General features: G+C 37.4%; 6 protein-coding genes across 6 annotated transcripts; 4 read left to right on the forward strand and 2 right to left on the reverse strand.

Annotated features, from left to right (window-relative positions):
• Positions 1-1038: 1038 nt before the first annotated feature.
• On the forward strand, positions 1039-1650 carry GCK72_017297 (uncharacterized protein; the record flags this gene model as incomplete). The annotated part of the gene is made up of 5 exons (XM_003097609.2): positions 1039-1173; positions 1223-1261; positions 1308-1352; positions 1400-1468; positions 1576-1650. 5 exons carry the CDS (start codon positions 1039-1041, stop codon positions 1648-1650), a joined length of 363 nt encoding a protein of 120 aa, XP_003097657.2.
• A 1933-nt stretch (positions 1651-3583) lies between these two features.
• On the forward strand, positions 3584-4176 carry GCK72_017298 (uncharacterized protein; the record flags this gene model as incomplete). The annotated part of the gene is made up of 3 exons (XM_003090084.2): positions 3584-3775; positions 3827-3880; positions 3928-4176. The coding sequence occupies 3 exons, from the start codon at positions 3584-3586 to the stop codon at positions 4174-4176; spliced, it is 495 nt and encodes a 164-aa protein (XP_003090132.2).
• A 2077-nt stretch (positions 4177-6253) lies between these two features.
• GCK72_017299 (uncharacterized protein) lies at positions 6254-8955 on the forward strand (the record flags this gene model as incomplete). The annotated part of the gene is made up of 7 exons (XM_053732009.1): positions 6254-6424; positions 6862-6918; positions 7025-7043; positions 7193-7467; positions 7518-7592; positions 7645-8046; positions 8902-8955. The coding sequence occupies 7 exons, from the start codon at positions 6254-6256 to the stop codon at positions 8953-8955; spliced, it is 1053 nt and encodes a 350-aa protein (XP_053580922.1).
• A 242-nt stretch (positions 8956-9197) lies between these two features.
• On the reverse strand, positions 9198-10745 carry GCK72_017300 (uncharacterized protein; the record flags this gene model as incomplete). Its single annotated transcript, XM_003097584.2, has 3 exons — positions 9198-9435; positions 10375-10463; positions 10512-10745. The coding sequence occupies 3 exons, from the start codon at positions 10743-10745 to the stop codon at positions 9198-9200; spliced, it is 561 nt and encodes a 186-aa protein (XP_003097632.2).
• Positions 10746-10786: 41 nt separating this feature from the next.
• GCK72_017301 (uncharacterized protein) lies at positions 10787-11145 on the forward strand (the record flags this gene model as incomplete). The annotated part of the gene is made up of 3 exons (XM_053732010.1): positions 10787-10882; positions 10930-11049; positions 11092-11145. 3 exons carry the CDS (start codon positions 10787-10789, stop codon positions 11143-11145), a joined length of 270 nt encoding a protein of 89 aa, XP_053580923.1.
• A 601-nt stretch (positions 11146-11746) lies between these two features.
• Positions 11747-12435, reverse strand: GCK72_017302 (uncharacterized protein; the record flags this gene model as incomplete). Its single annotated transcript, XM_053732011.1, has 3 exons — positions 11747-11942; positions 11998-12125; positions 12175-12435. The coding sequence occupies 3 exons, from the start codon at positions 12433-12435 to the stop codon at positions 11747-11749; spliced, it is 585 nt and encodes a 194-aa protein (XP_053580924.1).
• Positions 12436-15229: the final 2794 nt, after the last annotated feature.

The following is a 15229-nucleotide window of genomic DNA, read 5'->3' on the forward strand; positions in this document are numbered from 1 at the left end:
GCTTAAAATAGTGTTTACAATAATTTCCCGTTGAGATTTCATACCTAACTACTTCAGGAAAAATTTTCGAAAAATATCGATTTTTTGATTTTCCTAGGTACCCAGGTGACGGACCCGGCCAAAAAGTACCCCAATTTGCTGAGGACACTTGATACTATCTTTGATCAAAATTATAGGCAAATCGGAGATGGTCAACTTTTTTCGTGTGACTATGGTCTGTTGATCGATGCTCGATCGACTCTGAGAGTGCGTCATAAAACTTATTTATATCATATTGAAAAAGTCAGTTTGTGCCAATAAATGTCTGATACACAAACTCGTCTATAACAGAGCTATCCGTTTTGCGTTTTAGGCCGCTACTCATAATTCTGGGAATGCGGATTCCTAGACCATCTATCAGGGATTCTAGGCCACTATCCAAAATACCAGGAATTTGTATTGTTAGGCCTTCTCAAAGGGATTTTAGGCCGTGATTCAAAATTACAGAGCTCTGTGTTCCTAGGTCATGGGGTACACCGATCCGAGGAAACTAGACAAACTGAAATATGTGATTATTTCTAGACAAGCTTGGCACTGTCTAGAGAAGTTACCCAGATTATGGACAGGCTTTAACCAATTTGCAACAATCCCAAGCCCTATGTACCTGAAAAAGTTATCGGGAATTCCGACTTCCGTACAACAAAACATGTCGGTTCTCTGTAACTCTGGTAGCTGAGGACTGACCCATCTCTCTCCATTTTCTGTCCTGACTCCATCACGCCATCTTCTCTTATAAAAAAATAAATATCATTCGATCCTTTCCAACCGTTTTAACAATTGAGCCCACACAACATTCTCCGAGCATCCTCTGACGCATCATCAAAAAAACCGTGAGGGATCTGTCATTGTCCAGTGAAACAGTCATTAGTCATTCGAAACTGAAGAGCGGACCAACTGTTCCCTCCTTTCACTCTTCCTGGTTAGCTTCACAATTATTTTTTGATTTTGCTCTCATTCGCAATTTTCTAAATATTTTTTTGAATTTCAGAAACTTTTCAAATGAGGGTTCTATCTATCTGGTTTCTGGCTATAAGCCTCATCTGTCTCATACAATGCATCCCGATTTCTCGGACTTCGCCGTCTGCAAAATTCCGGCGTTGTCTACCGACGGATACCGTGACCCATAACGATACGGTGAGCTAGATTTGTCATGAAACTAAAAACCTATGAATGAAATTTTCAGATCATTGAAATTCCAGTCAAAGCGGATTCCCCTGTCCAGGTGAGTTAAAAATTTTCAGGTCAAATTTATAAATATTGAATTTCAGAATGAAAACGGGTTTACCAGTCTCAAAGAACAGGAAGCTTTGGGAGTGAGTAGTCAAGTAATTTATTCAAAATAAAAACGTTTCGATTTCAGAAATTAAAAGAAGAGAGCTTGGAAGAAAAACTTGCAAATCATCAGTTGAAGAGAGAGATGAGAAGACGTGTAAGTGATGGTTTCAGTGGAAATTTTCAGTAATGAGAGCTCTAACTAAGACACAATATCTAACAGTTGATACTATAACTTTTTTGTCACCAGAATATGTTTTTCAGAAACAAGAAGAAAGTGACGTGCCGTGTTTGAGGACACGGTTTTTTACGTTCTGTTTCGGTATCAAAATCAACTAATGGAGTTTTTTGCAGCTGTAATTTCTCTGATTGTTTTCTGTTTGAATTACTTTGTCATAATAAACTATTGTTTAATAAAATGGTGTAACTGTCAGAGCTTTTGAAATACTCGGAAAACATGGGCAACGCTTGGTTGAATGATAATCATCCGGGAAAATTATATAAAAGTTTTGATCTATCCGAAATCTTGGAGTGTTGTTGCTCCCAAAAGTTTCATGTCAGTTGCGAGCCGTTTACTAGGGAAAGATCCCGAGTCGAGTTGGAGTTACAGGTCGAGACATATTTCACTAGAACGGAAATTTTTGCGCTGACTTCAAATCTGTATCCGGTTTTTGCTAAACAATCTCGTGAAAAAAGTTATTTGCGTTTTTGTGGCTTCTCACTGCAAAAATGAGCATTTTCAAGTCTCCCAAAAGTTTGTCGTTAGTTAGTCGCCTTGCAGTTTCATAACGATCAAAAAACGGAACGTGAAAAGAATTGCAAAAATTGCTTCAGTAAGGGATGATTCTCCCAACACCGCCTACCTTGAATTCAACAAAAAATCTGGGACTTAACAAGGTGTCTTTAAGGATTTAGACTTCATACACGCGTAAAGGGTTTAAACTCACAAGGGAATGACCCTGAGTGTCCTCCGAGTTTCTCAACGACGTTTTCACAAAAAATAGGTTTTACCGAGACTAGAACAACAATATATGTTTTAGGTGCAACAAGCTTGTTTCCAGCTAATGGCTTTTTTTTCCTATTTTTCATTTTTTTCAAAATTTTTCAGTCGAGTCACTTTGAGACACTGTAACTTTCTTCATTTTGAAGGATTTCATGAAATTTAAAGTGTTATAAAAAGGTGAAGGTGTAGGCTACAAAAAAGCTAATTGGACCAATTTACCAAAACTAAAACCTGGAAAGATACGAGTCAAAACGTGAGAATGGACAGTACTCATTACATGAAAATCGTTGAAAAATCTATGACCGCATTCATTTTATCTGCGATCAGAGAGTTATCAAAACATAATATTGGTTTCAAGAACTGTGTTTTGGCATGTTTTTACAACATTACTTCATAATCTGTGTTTACGTGGAAATGGTCTTGAAAGTTGAAAAAATGAAAAAAGAAGTCTTTGAAATGAAAGGTGAGCCATATATTTGAACATGTATGTGTATCTCACTCAACACGGGAAATCGGATAGACATGGTTCCCCGAGACCTTTTTTCGAAAATGACCACTTTCTGATTTCATGAGTACTGTCCATTCTCACGTTTTGATTTGTATATTTCCAGGTTTCAGTTTTGGTGAAAGGTCCTGTTAGCTTTTTTGTAGCCCGCATCTTCACCTTTTTATAACACTTTGAATTTGTTGTTCTAGTCTCGGTAAAACCTATCTTTGGTGAAAACGTCGTTGAGAAACTCGGAGGACACTCAGGGTCATTCCCTTGTCAGAAAATACATTTAAATTTGAAGATTTTCGAAACCATGGCTTTTGCTCTTTCATCTTGGTATTTTGCAGAGAACATTTGTTGCTGCCTTAACAGAAGCTGGTCGAAATAAAACTGGTTTAAATAAGAACTGGTACTAATTAGAACCCTCGGATATAGGCTTAGAGGCCTTAGAGCTTCTAACTTGTACTAGTTCTGAGTCGGACGGTTCTGATTAGGGCAGCATCCACACCAGTCATCTTTATTTCTCATTATCATTGTTTACAAATTTTTAAAAACCACCATCTTTTTTCAAAACTATGAATCACCTGAAAAAACTGACCGAGATCTTTCCTCCTTTCCGTTTTCCCTTTCCATTTCCTTTTCTGCCTTGTGCGCCTCCCATCAAAATACGTACTGTTTTCTAATCAAATGTTACTGATTAGATAACTTCAGTTCATGCCTTCATCCCATCTTTTATATAAAAGGCGCTGGTGAAACTCTAGAAAATCAAGAGATCCGTCATGAGAACACTACCGATTCTTCTTCTGGCTATTGTTGGAGCGGTTTATTGTTGGCCAATTCAAAATGATGAAGAAATCGGAGTCGATGCTCGGAGTCGAGTACTCGGAGCTTCTGAATCCAATCGAGCTGAGATGGTGGAGAGAGTGAAGAGAGCAAGTGATAAGAAGTTGGAGAGACAATTGGAGAAAGTTGTGAGTTTTATTGGCCGAAAATTTTCAGATTTAAAATTTGTAAATTTTCAGATGAAGAAGGTGGAGAAGATTCAGGATAAGATTGAGGAGAACAAGAACAAGAGGGTTTGTTGTGAAGGCTAAAATTTCAAATAATCAACTGGTTATTTCAGGATAAGAAGAACAAGAATAAGAACAAGAAGGATGATGATGATGAGGAAGAGGAGGAAAAGGATAAGAAGAAGAAGGATAAGAAGAAGGACGACGATGATGAGGAGAAGAAGAAAGACAAGAAGAAAAAGGATGATGATTCTGAGGAAGAAGACAAGAAGAAGGATAAGAAGAGGGGGAAGAAGCAGAGTGATGAAAGCGAAGACTCAGAGGAAAAGGATAAGAAGAAGAAGAATAGAAGAAGAGACTGAACATTTAGAATTTGTGGTTATCTGTAATAATTTTTCGATAATAAATCATCAATCGATATTGATAATATATATTTTATTCAAAAAAGCAGAGATAGGCAAGAGCTTACAGAGGAGCAGAGCTTACAGTAATGGCCATAGATGGTCAACAACTTTGACCGTTTTCAGTTGAAAATGGACATCTTTGAGATGATGTCATCGTTATACTGATTGTTTCTCGAATTTAATTTTTAATGGATCGTACAGATCAAAAATATAGTTCCATTTTTGTAATTGACAACTTTCTTGTACGGGCGCTCCTTAGTTACATATCGACAAAGTAATTTCTCTCTCAAATCGATCAGTTACAGTTGAGTTTGCGATTTTTAAGCTGTCGTCTCAAAATGACTAAAAATTATTTTTTTTAAGTTGTCAACTACAAATATAGAGCTTTACTTTCATCTGTATGATCCATTATAAAATTTCTTGGTGGGACTATCAGTGATACCATGACACTCTCAAAGTTAGACATTTTCAACAGAAAACGGCCAAAGTTGTTAGAATTATGGTTATTACTGTAACAGGGTACGTGTACTGCTCGAAAATTGAGCAACTGATAAGGATCAAATTAGAACTCATGTGAATTTATAACAAATTTCGGCTCTATTCCAGTTTAGATGTCCTTTGAAAACTCGAACGTCCAAAAAAAAACTCTTAGACGTCCCTTGAAACACTGAGACGACCTAAAAAGTATTTAAACGTCCTTTGTGGTTTCAAATATGCCCAAAAATACTTAGACGTCCCTCAAAACATTTAGACGCCCCATAAAATACTTAGACGTCCCAAAAAACATTAAGACGTCCCAAAAAAACATTGAAGCGTCCCAAAAATATTCAGACGTACCTTCAACACTAAAAGTCACTGAAAGGGCTCAAGGGACGTCTAAATATTTTTTGGGACGTGTAAATATTCACAACTATGTTTTGGAGTTTCAAGGGACGTCTAAACATTTTAAAGGGCGTTTGGGATTTTTATACTTTTCGAAATTGCACGTTCTCAAAACGTTTGAGTGTTTCGTGTATAAAATCAGAACAACAGGTCCAAAAACTACCAAAAATCAAAATTTTGCAAACAAACTAATCAAGACTCCTAATTGGAAGGGTTGTTTTCAAGTTTCGAAGCATACTCGATGTCCAAAAAGTACTGCACACAAGAAATGTGTGCAGCTTTCTTTGTTAAAAATTGTTTCCTATCATTTTGTTCTTCACATACTTGTCATTTGACGGGCCGGCCCGGTTGGCCCGAGTGGAATTTTTTTTTTTGAATTTTAAGACTACAAAAATAATTTTCAAGTACTTTTTATGTCTAAATTCACTGTAGAACTACTTAATTCGTGACTTTACTCGAATTACAGCTCGAAATGCCCCAAAAGCTGCCTTGTCAAAAATTACTGTTGAAAATGTTTTTCGGGAAAAGGTCGCTTCACCCGGCCCGAAAATTTGGAAATCGGTCTGGTCCAGCCCGTGACCAGTATGGTTCTTCAAAACTCTATTTTCACATAACCCACACATGCGAGAGTTCAAAAATTCAGAACAGTTGTCCCCGAGAAGCAAACTTCTCTCTAGTCCGTATGAAGTTCAAGAAACCGCTCTATTCCATCAGTACAACAAGCATCATGTGTCACATAACGGATAATGTTCTTTCTCTGGAAACTCCTCGAAATTCGTTGTGTCTCGTTGTTTATTTTTTTTAAATCGAAAGCATTCGTAACGTTTCGACAGAGCTAGTTCAAGAGTTTGTAAATGGGAATGATTGACAAGCAGGATAGTATAAAAGGGGTCCCAGCTCTTTGGAAAAATTGTGTAGTCTTGAGAGAGAACACTGTACTTTTTAACCATCAGAAATCAGACGCTTCTGATGTAAAGTTCAAAAGTTTGTGTCTTCTGTCTTCTCTCAACATTTTTGACGAATCGAAACTTTTGTTCCAAGTCAAATTGAAATCACTGATTCATATCATATCAACCTTATCATTTCGTGATTTTGTATTCTAAACAAGGCACGACTATAAAAGTTACTTTCAGAAGGCACGTCTTCACTCGACATGCGGACGTTACCCATACTTCTACTCGCTATCATTGGCGCGGCGTACTGCTATCCAGTTGGTCAAGATGAGGTTAGAGTTGATGCTGTTGAGGAGGAGAATGGATTGGTTGAGGTGGATCATCGAGTGAAGAGGGATAGCAATAATTTGGAGAAGCGCGTGGAGAAGATTGTGAGTTTGTTAAACGGAAAACTTTGGAGCTTCATATCTTGGTTGGCTTCAGAGTTATTAAAATTATTTCAACTGATGAAATATTTTGTGAAAACTGTGCTATAATTTGTTAGTTGACAGTTTTTTGATAGCTATTCACACTTTCGAGATACGCAATATCAAAGTTAGGCCACTTTAGCAGAGGGAGAGAGCGCGCGCAGAGAAGCGAGAGCGGCCGTCTTCTCTGCGTCTCTCCCTTCCCCTTTTGGCGCTCAACTTTGACCGCTCGTATCTCGAAAGCGTGAATAGCTATCAAAAAACTTCCAACTTTAAAAATGTAGAGCTTGATTTGATCTACACAACCATATTAAAATTGTTGTCTATTTCAAAGAACCCAGATATATCTCTTCGACTTTTCTCGGTGATTCAAAGGTATTAAAGTCAACGCATTATTTCAGATGGAGAAGGTTGAGGAGATCAAAGACAAGATTCAGGAGGCAAGAGAGAATCATCATGTGAGTTGTGGATTCAAAAATTTAGAAATTTCGTTTAAAACTGGAACATTTTGGAACTAGAAAAAAAGTTCATTCATCAAATTTTAGGAAAATATTGAGTTTTCAGCGTAGACACGGCCACCACGGTATGCATCGTGGTAGACACGGAGGAATGGTAATAAACTCAATTAATTAACTTGCTTCAATTAACTAATTATTGCTTGTATACTTTTATCGGTGGAGAGCAGAGCTTTTTAACATATTACTCAACAACTTACCGTCTGATTGTTTTCAGGGACGCCATGGCCACCGTGGGAGGATGAACAAGAGTGGATCCGACTCGGATTCATCGGATTCGTCGGAGGAGAAGAAGAAGAGAAAGAAGATGAGAGAGAAGAAGAAGGAAGAGGAGGAAGAGAAGAAGAAGGAGGAGGAGGAAGAAGAGAAGGAGAAGGTAAGGATTTTCAGAAAACCTGGACCTTAACTGAATTTCAGGAGAAGAAAAGGAAGGAGAAGAAGAAGAAGGAGGAGGAAGAGAAGGAGAAAGAGGAGGAAGAGGAAAAGGAGAAGGTAACCATTCTGAATTTTAATCAGATTAAAAAATAATTGTTGTGTTTTAGGAAAAGAAGAAAAAGGAGAAGAAGAAGAAGGAGGAGGAAGAAAAGGAGAAGGAAGAAGAGGAGGAGAAGGAGAAGGTATGGGAGAAGTTTTCAGGGATCTGAGATTCTGAAATTCATTATTTTGTAGGAAAAGAAAAGGAAGGAGAAGAAGAAGAAGGAGGAGGAAGAAGAAGAGAAAAAGAAGGAGAAGAAGAAGAAAGAGGAGGAAGAAGAAGAGAAGGAGAAGGAAAAGAAGAAGAAAGACAAGAAGAAGGATGATGAGGATGACGAAGATGAGGATAAGAAGGACAAGAAAAAGAAGAAGAATGACGAGGATGATGAGGAGAAGAAGAAGGATAAGAAAAAGAAGGATGATGATGAGGAAGAGAAGGAAAAGGATAAGAAGAAGAAGGACAAGAAGAAGGACGATGATGATGATGAGGAAGAAGACAAGAAGAAGAAGGATAAGAAGAAGAAGGACGATGATGATAAAGATGAGAAGAAGGATGATGATGTTGACAAGGATATGAAGAATGATAAAAAGGATAAGGTGAGGAGATAGTCTTAGGGTCTGTAATATTCTTTGGCTAGAACAGAGAGCTAGGATTATTAGGTTAGAACAAGGAGCTATGAATAAATTTATGGCAAGTAGGGTAGTTTTAGTTGAAATCAGTGAGTATCTTGTTTTTCAAACGATTTAATTGAAAAGTGAACTTATATCGCATAGCCTTCAAGATCTCAAGCGTGTAAATGATTGTTTTTTGCATACTTACAAACCGGGCCGACACGGGGGGTCCGTAATTCGCTTAAAACGCAAATATTGTGAGATGAAAAATACATCTAAATGTAGATCTTGGCGAGTTCGGTTTGCAAGTATGCTATTTTGTCACGCACACCGTCAGTGTTGTAGTTAATACTTTTTTTTAATATAAGTCTGGACCGTCGTCTGAAGTATAGAATATTTTTCTCAAGAAATACTGACTTCTACTAGCTTAAAATCTGTTGAGTTTTTGTACCTTCTATTAACTACAAAAAACGTTTCTGAAGTCCGAGATACATAACTCAGTACTTTCAAAACTTGGTGTGGATTGAGTCTAGTTCAACGGTTCCAAATAGATTTTTGAGGTAGATTCCGTTTATGGTTAAATTTTGATACGCAACAAGATGAAATTGAAAATTCTGAGGAACACCATGTTCAATTTATGATATCCCTGGTATTTTTTTTAATTTCTATTCGTCCATACCCATCTGAATTTTGAACATTGATTAAAGTCCTCCACTTTTTGTTGTCTCATCACAACCTCTATTCATCCTTTCAACTCAACTACACACTCCATCGAACTGATCAAAAACCCTCTCTCCCTTATCTCTTTCAACATCTGTGTCAAAACATTTTCTTTTGCAGGACGATGAAGACGACAAAGAGGACGAAGATCAGAAGAAAAAGAAGAAGAACTGATTTGCCCCCAATTTCTTTGTAGATATCTTTTGTGCTATAGAATCATGATTAAACACTTTTTCATTTTTTCAATTTCAACAAAAAATAAATTGCGAAGAAATAAAACCCGAAAAGGCAAATTGACAAACACATGAGTTATAAAGCACTGGGAATGGAATGGAATGAAAAACTAACCAAATGAAACGAGTAATTATGAAATTAATTAGAAACAATTACGTAAGGCAAAAATTATAATTATGCAACTAAACACTATTCGACAGCTGTCCTTCAATAAGGAGTGGGGAAGCAATGATAATTTTTGATTGATCCGAATCCTTCCGGTCGTAACGGAGACCAAGGAATGAGAATAGTTGGTAACGGATTGCGGGGTTGCAATATGTGTAAATGAGTATTCGAACTGCGGATGAGACCATGTAGAGGAGACTGACGGCGTCGCCAAGGAGGGTGTAGAGCAGGGAGGCTTTGTAGGGATCGTGTTCGCTGAAATAATAGGAGATGAAAATAAGTTTTTAGGTTTTGGTGACTTAATTTATTTGAACGCCTGTATCCTTGCAGCAAAACTATTGATTTTTACATCAAAATGTAGAAACTTTTATGTAGATCATTTTAGTAGTTGACAACTTTTTGATAGTTGTTATAGCTTTTGAGATACGCGTGTTGAAAGATGACAATCTATCCAAAAAGGGGGAGTGAAGGTGAGAGACGCAGAGAAGCTAGACTGCCTCCCCCTTTTGCACGCTCTCTCGCCACTCTAACTAGCCTATCTTTGAACGCGCGTATCTCAAAATCGTGAGTAGCTATCAAAAAGTTGTCAATTACAAAAATGTAGATCTAGATTTGCTCTACAGTAATTTCGTTAAAGTGGGGTAACTAGGGAAGCTGAGGCACACTGTTAAAAATGACCAAGTTTTTAACTGGAAAATGAATTGGAAACTTTATGGTTTTTTAGTTGTTTAAGAGATCAAGGATTAGTAAGAGTCGCCTGAAACAAATAAAAGAGAGAGAGAACGACGAGAAACGAGGGTGTCTGACTTCTCTGCGTCTCGCCGCCCCGTTCTTCCAATTAGCGTTCTTTGAAGACACATATCTCAAAATCGTGAATAGCTATCAAAAAGTTGTCAATTACAAAAATGTAGGTCTATTTTTGATCTCCACCATCTGACTCTATACTACCCTTCAGATCTTCCTGAACCAATACATAATTTCTCAAGTAATAACTTTAACTTTTCAAAAAATCCATGACTCATTCTCTCCCTTCCTTCACCATCTGTTTCCAATTTCATATTAACGACTATCCCCTCTCAGCACGTGCCCTACCCCACCAGCTTCACATTCAGAAGTTTTTTTTGAAACCTTATGTCACCCTTTGCTCTTATTCTTTTCATTTTTTGTCTTTTAGACCGAATTTTTGGTACTTACTCGACTAAAACCGAGGCTTTTGTCACTTCCAATAATGTTAGAAGAATATGCAATGAGTTGGAAATCAAATAGGTTGACACAATTGCTACCTGTAAATAAATTCAATCGATATGTAATTTTTCCCTAAATTAATCTACCATAGTATAAATCGCATTTCTTACTGTAGAAGTGATCTGCAGTTTGCTAATCCTGAGTGATGATAACACTCTAGACCGTTTTCTCTTCGTAGGGCTCCCTTTCATCTCTTTAGTGGGGCACTGTGCAGCATCGATTTTCGCCAACTTGCTCACAATCACAAAATTGAGAACTGTTAGGCAGAGAAACGGGCAGAATGTTTGTAGACACGCGATCCCATACACATCGTACACCATGTATAGTGTGCTTTCCTGAAATAACATTTTGAGTTTCAGCAATGAATCTTTGGCTCATCTCCCTTGTCATTATCTCACTCATCATCCCCCTCTCTGCAATGCCTCCACGCCAGAAGCGGTACTATTTGATAACCGAGGTATAAGTCACTTTTCACTTTATGAAAATACTTGAAAGGATTTTCAGCACGCGGAGCAAGTCAAAAAGGCTGCAAAGGAGTACCGAGAATATAAGGAGCGTGAGGCAAAGAAAAATGAGAAAAAGAGAGTTAAGAGGGATTGGTTTGCGACCATGTCAGCACAGCAGGTCATTTTGACAAGTATTATATGTCTAACACTCAAATTTCAGGTCGCCGATCGTCTCAACCTCCACGACATGACTATCAAGAAGCGTCATCATTGAGTTAGATGCCTCTCTCAGCGAACGAGTCCCCGGTAGTAGTCATACATTACTAAATGACTTATTTCGGATAGACCAATTGGTGCTTTTAGTTGTTTGTGTGTGTCTGATGAAAATAAAAATTTGTGGTATGAATTATTGAAGTTAAAAAAATAGTGAGTCATGGAGAGCTGAAAAACAGGAAAATGGAATTTGTCAAACTAGTCATGAGACGTTTTATAACGAAACATTTTCTGCCTTAAACTTGCGTTTTCGAAACTTCTGGATCCGAAATGGCAAGTTTTGAAGTGTCTTGGGTTTTAGATTCTTATTTATCATTTTTTCGAGATTCTATAGTCTCTAAAATCTCAAAACTTCTAGATTTTCAGAAGACTCAATTCCAAAACGTTCAGTTGCAAAACGTCCCCCTTTCAGTTAGTTTTAAAATTCACAAATGTTAGAACCCTGAGGCTCAAACTGTCCCGTTCCCGAGTATCCAAAGTTTGGAGTTTTGAAATGTCCCTATTTTAAAATGCCGCTGTTTTGAAATATAACCGTCACAAATTGGACTTAAATTGAAGTTTTTTCTCGAATGAGTTTATCAGCTCTGACTATCCCTTGATTCTCATATCCCTTTTGCTATATTTACCTGTGCCCACTCCTCCACATCCACCGCAAGAGTCCGGAAAAAATCTGCACACTTTGGAAATTGTGTGACCGTTAGTGCCATAGCAGATGGCACCCGGAGCATGATAGCGCCGAGTAGAAGACCTCCCAGAGTGAACGGGCGGTACTTTGGTTGTAGCAGAGCCATCTTATTGCTGAAAATCATACAATAAAGCTATACAAGACATTTTAGCTTTTTTTAAGACTCACTGCTTATTATCAATCCATGTGTACCTCTCAAGGGTTCCCAGCATTAGTAAATATGGGATAAGGAATTGGACGAGTTTTGCAGTGCAAAATGTCATGATGATATAACGATGGAATAGAAGGAAGAGGTACTGTAACATTAAACATTAGAAAATCTTTTAAAATTCAGGTGTGACCCACCTCACTCTTATTATAAATCATATTGACATCGACTACAAAAATCATAAGGAAGAAAAAACAAAGTAGCGTATCCAAAAACGCCAAAATCGCTGGATACAATTGGGGAGGGGAGTTGGCTAACTGGCGGAACGTGAATAGATAGAGAAGGATGAGATTACAGATGCATCCGATGCACGCGACACCTCCGCCGATTGAGATATAGACGAATCGGGCCATCGAGACCTCCTCGGTGTAGCCACATAGGACTTCGGGCTCGGCCATTCTGCAAGAAATTATATAATGCTGCAAAAATTTTAACGAAAAAAATCGAGGATTATGAAAAGAACAATAGATATAAGCCCATGGATGCTCAAAAAAAGCCATTTTTTGATAGAATTTCAAAACGACGTCATCGTCATGTTTTTTTCTTTTGCAATTCAATCTAATATACTCTCCTATCCTATCTATTTGGGAACGTCACCTACAAACACTACATGTTTTTTCAGGTTGTCAGAAATAGAAACTTGGGGAAAATTGAACAGAGCGAACGGAGTTTGCGTCAGTTTGAACAGAAATTGTGGGGTTCAAAATGTTGAAAAAAAAGAAAAGAAATTGAAAATTATATAGGGAACACGAGAAGAAAATTATAGATTGAAATCTTCCAGGATGAATTGAGGACAAGGGAAAGAAGTGTGTAGAACTTTCAAAAACTATTTCGTTAATTGATATCAATTTGATAATTATAAATAGCAAGGAGATATAATTAAAACTTTAAACATCGCTTCATCATAATTCAAGTATCACTCCTTAAGAGCTCATATCTCAAAACCTAGCTGGGATATCCAAAAATTGTCAACTGCCAAAATATGCAAAATTTTATACAAATCATTTTGTTAGTTGGAAATTTTTTGATATCTTTATAGCGTCAGGAGTTACAACGCTTCTAACGTTAGGAGAACAGAAAGAGACGCAGAGAAACCAGACACTCTCATTTCTCTGCGCTCTCTCCCATGTCCTCTTTCATTGGAAGTGCATATCTCAGACCCTAGTTGAGATATCAAATGGTTATCAACTACAAAAATGAAAAGCTATTTAAGATCTATACAACCAATCCAGATAAGACAACCCTAAATGACTTCTGTTTTCAGCCATGAAATATTTTCAGAGAATTCTTCTTTTCCAATTTGTGAACTAAGAGATGAGAGAGGCGCAAAAACATTTCCGCGAACTATTATTTCCCAGCTGTCTACAACCGGAAAGATTCCGAACTCTTTTCCGAGTGAGAGAGGATAAGCTGTACACAATTTTCTTCTTTTAAGAGAATTTTCCGAGATATCAGTAAATGAAAGGTCGACTAAAGAGCAGGGAAAGGAATGACGCGTATGGATAGATGAATACACAAATTGATTCGAATAAAACAGGAGGAAATTAGAAGACGGGATGAAGACATGTTGTGTGCTCCTCAATCGACTTACTCAACTCATAAATTGATATCCGGAGAAAGAGGAAAAAGATGTGAAAGGGACGGAGGGAGATGACTGATGCACCACATCTACACAATTTTTTCATTTTTCAGAAACAGATTTGTAGGGAAAAAATGAAAAAAGAAAACAGGAGATGAATATAAATTTATGTGGTTTGGAAACTGGAAAAGCAATCAAAAGTCGTCTAAGGTTTAGCAGGAAGTTGTGTCGGGAGGATAGTTTCTAAATGACATGAAACGTGCAGGACATCTCATAATTTTTGATGCTACACATCTCTCACTCATTATGAATTCTGCGACACTTTTTCATAAGTGATACTCCTTTTTTTACTATTTGAGAATTGCAGAATGATGTCTAGGGACTCCAATAGGTCAATCAGTTCAAGGGTTTAGAAGATTAAGCTGGGTTAAGAAGTCGTGTGAACTTTTTGGAGAGGAAATGTCTTGTAATTGTAAAGTGTCTGCAAAGTATGTGGTGTTTCGAATTGAAGTGTACAAGAAGTTCAAGGAAAAAAGTTTAAAACTGAGACGTTTTGTAACCGAATCCAAAAAACGAAAGTCATTTTGAAACCACGGCAAACCGAAGTCTGAGAAAATTATCCTAAACCTGGGGCGTTTTGAAACTGAGACGTTCTGAAACTGATACATTTTGCAACCATAGCATTGAAAAGTTTCGAAGAGTGTCAAACTAGAACTAAAACAAGCAGGCATTTCAAAACTGAGACACTTCGGAACAAAGTATTTGAAACTATTAGCACGGCACGCTTCTTACAACCGCGCTCTACCGAAACCAAAGAAAATTGTGTGCGAAGTTGAGAGACTCAGAGAAAAAGTGACATTTTTTAAGGGCATTTCGGTAGAGCGCAGTTGTAAGAACTGTGCCGAGCTGATACCAATTACAACAACTCAAAACCGAAAATTTTTCTAATTTTCTTTTTTCAAGTTTCAGTTTCAAAACGTCTCAGTTCCAGAACGTCTCAATTTTTTTTAACCACGATAATCCCAATAAAAACTCTAATAATAAAAAATGTGTTGTTTTTCAAATACTTCCTTTAAGGACCCGTCTCCGCTTATATTTTGTTTACCGCTATAGATAAACTTTTGATGAAATTTCTTCTTTTTTTTGTTGAAAAAAAACTCCGAAAAGAAAAGTCTTGTGTCGATTTACGGTGTCGATTTACTGGCCAGTTACAGTAGCATTTTGGAACGTGCCAAACTGAAAACCACTTTCTAAGTGAACCTAGTTTGACCTACTTAACCAAAAACATTTCCGGTCTAACCGAATTAAGCCTTTCCCTCTCATGAACCCGGAAAAAAAGGAAAAAATAACAGACCTCATTTCCATAATAGTCTTAGTTCCAAACACTATAAGTGTTCCCGTTTTAGAGTAATTTTACGAGAAAAAAAAACAAGACATTAACAAAAAAATGAACCACCGACCCCAGTCGCCTCGACAAATACTTAATGGGCATCAGATTGCAATAGACGCATTTTTTGGGGGGCGGAGCCTAGGAAAGTGAGGGTGGAGATGTCGAAAATAGGGGGGGAGTCAGGAGAGAAATATGATCCGTAAAGCATTGAATGAAGTCATTC

This window comes from Caenorhabditis remanei, chromosome V (genome assembly GCF_010183535.1).
Source record: "Caenorhabditis remanei strain PX506 chromosome V, whole genome shotgun sequence".
Classification (NCBI taxonomy): Eukaryota; Metazoa; Nematoda; class Chromadorea; order Rhabditida; family Rhabditidae; genus Caenorhabditis; species Caenorhabditis remanei.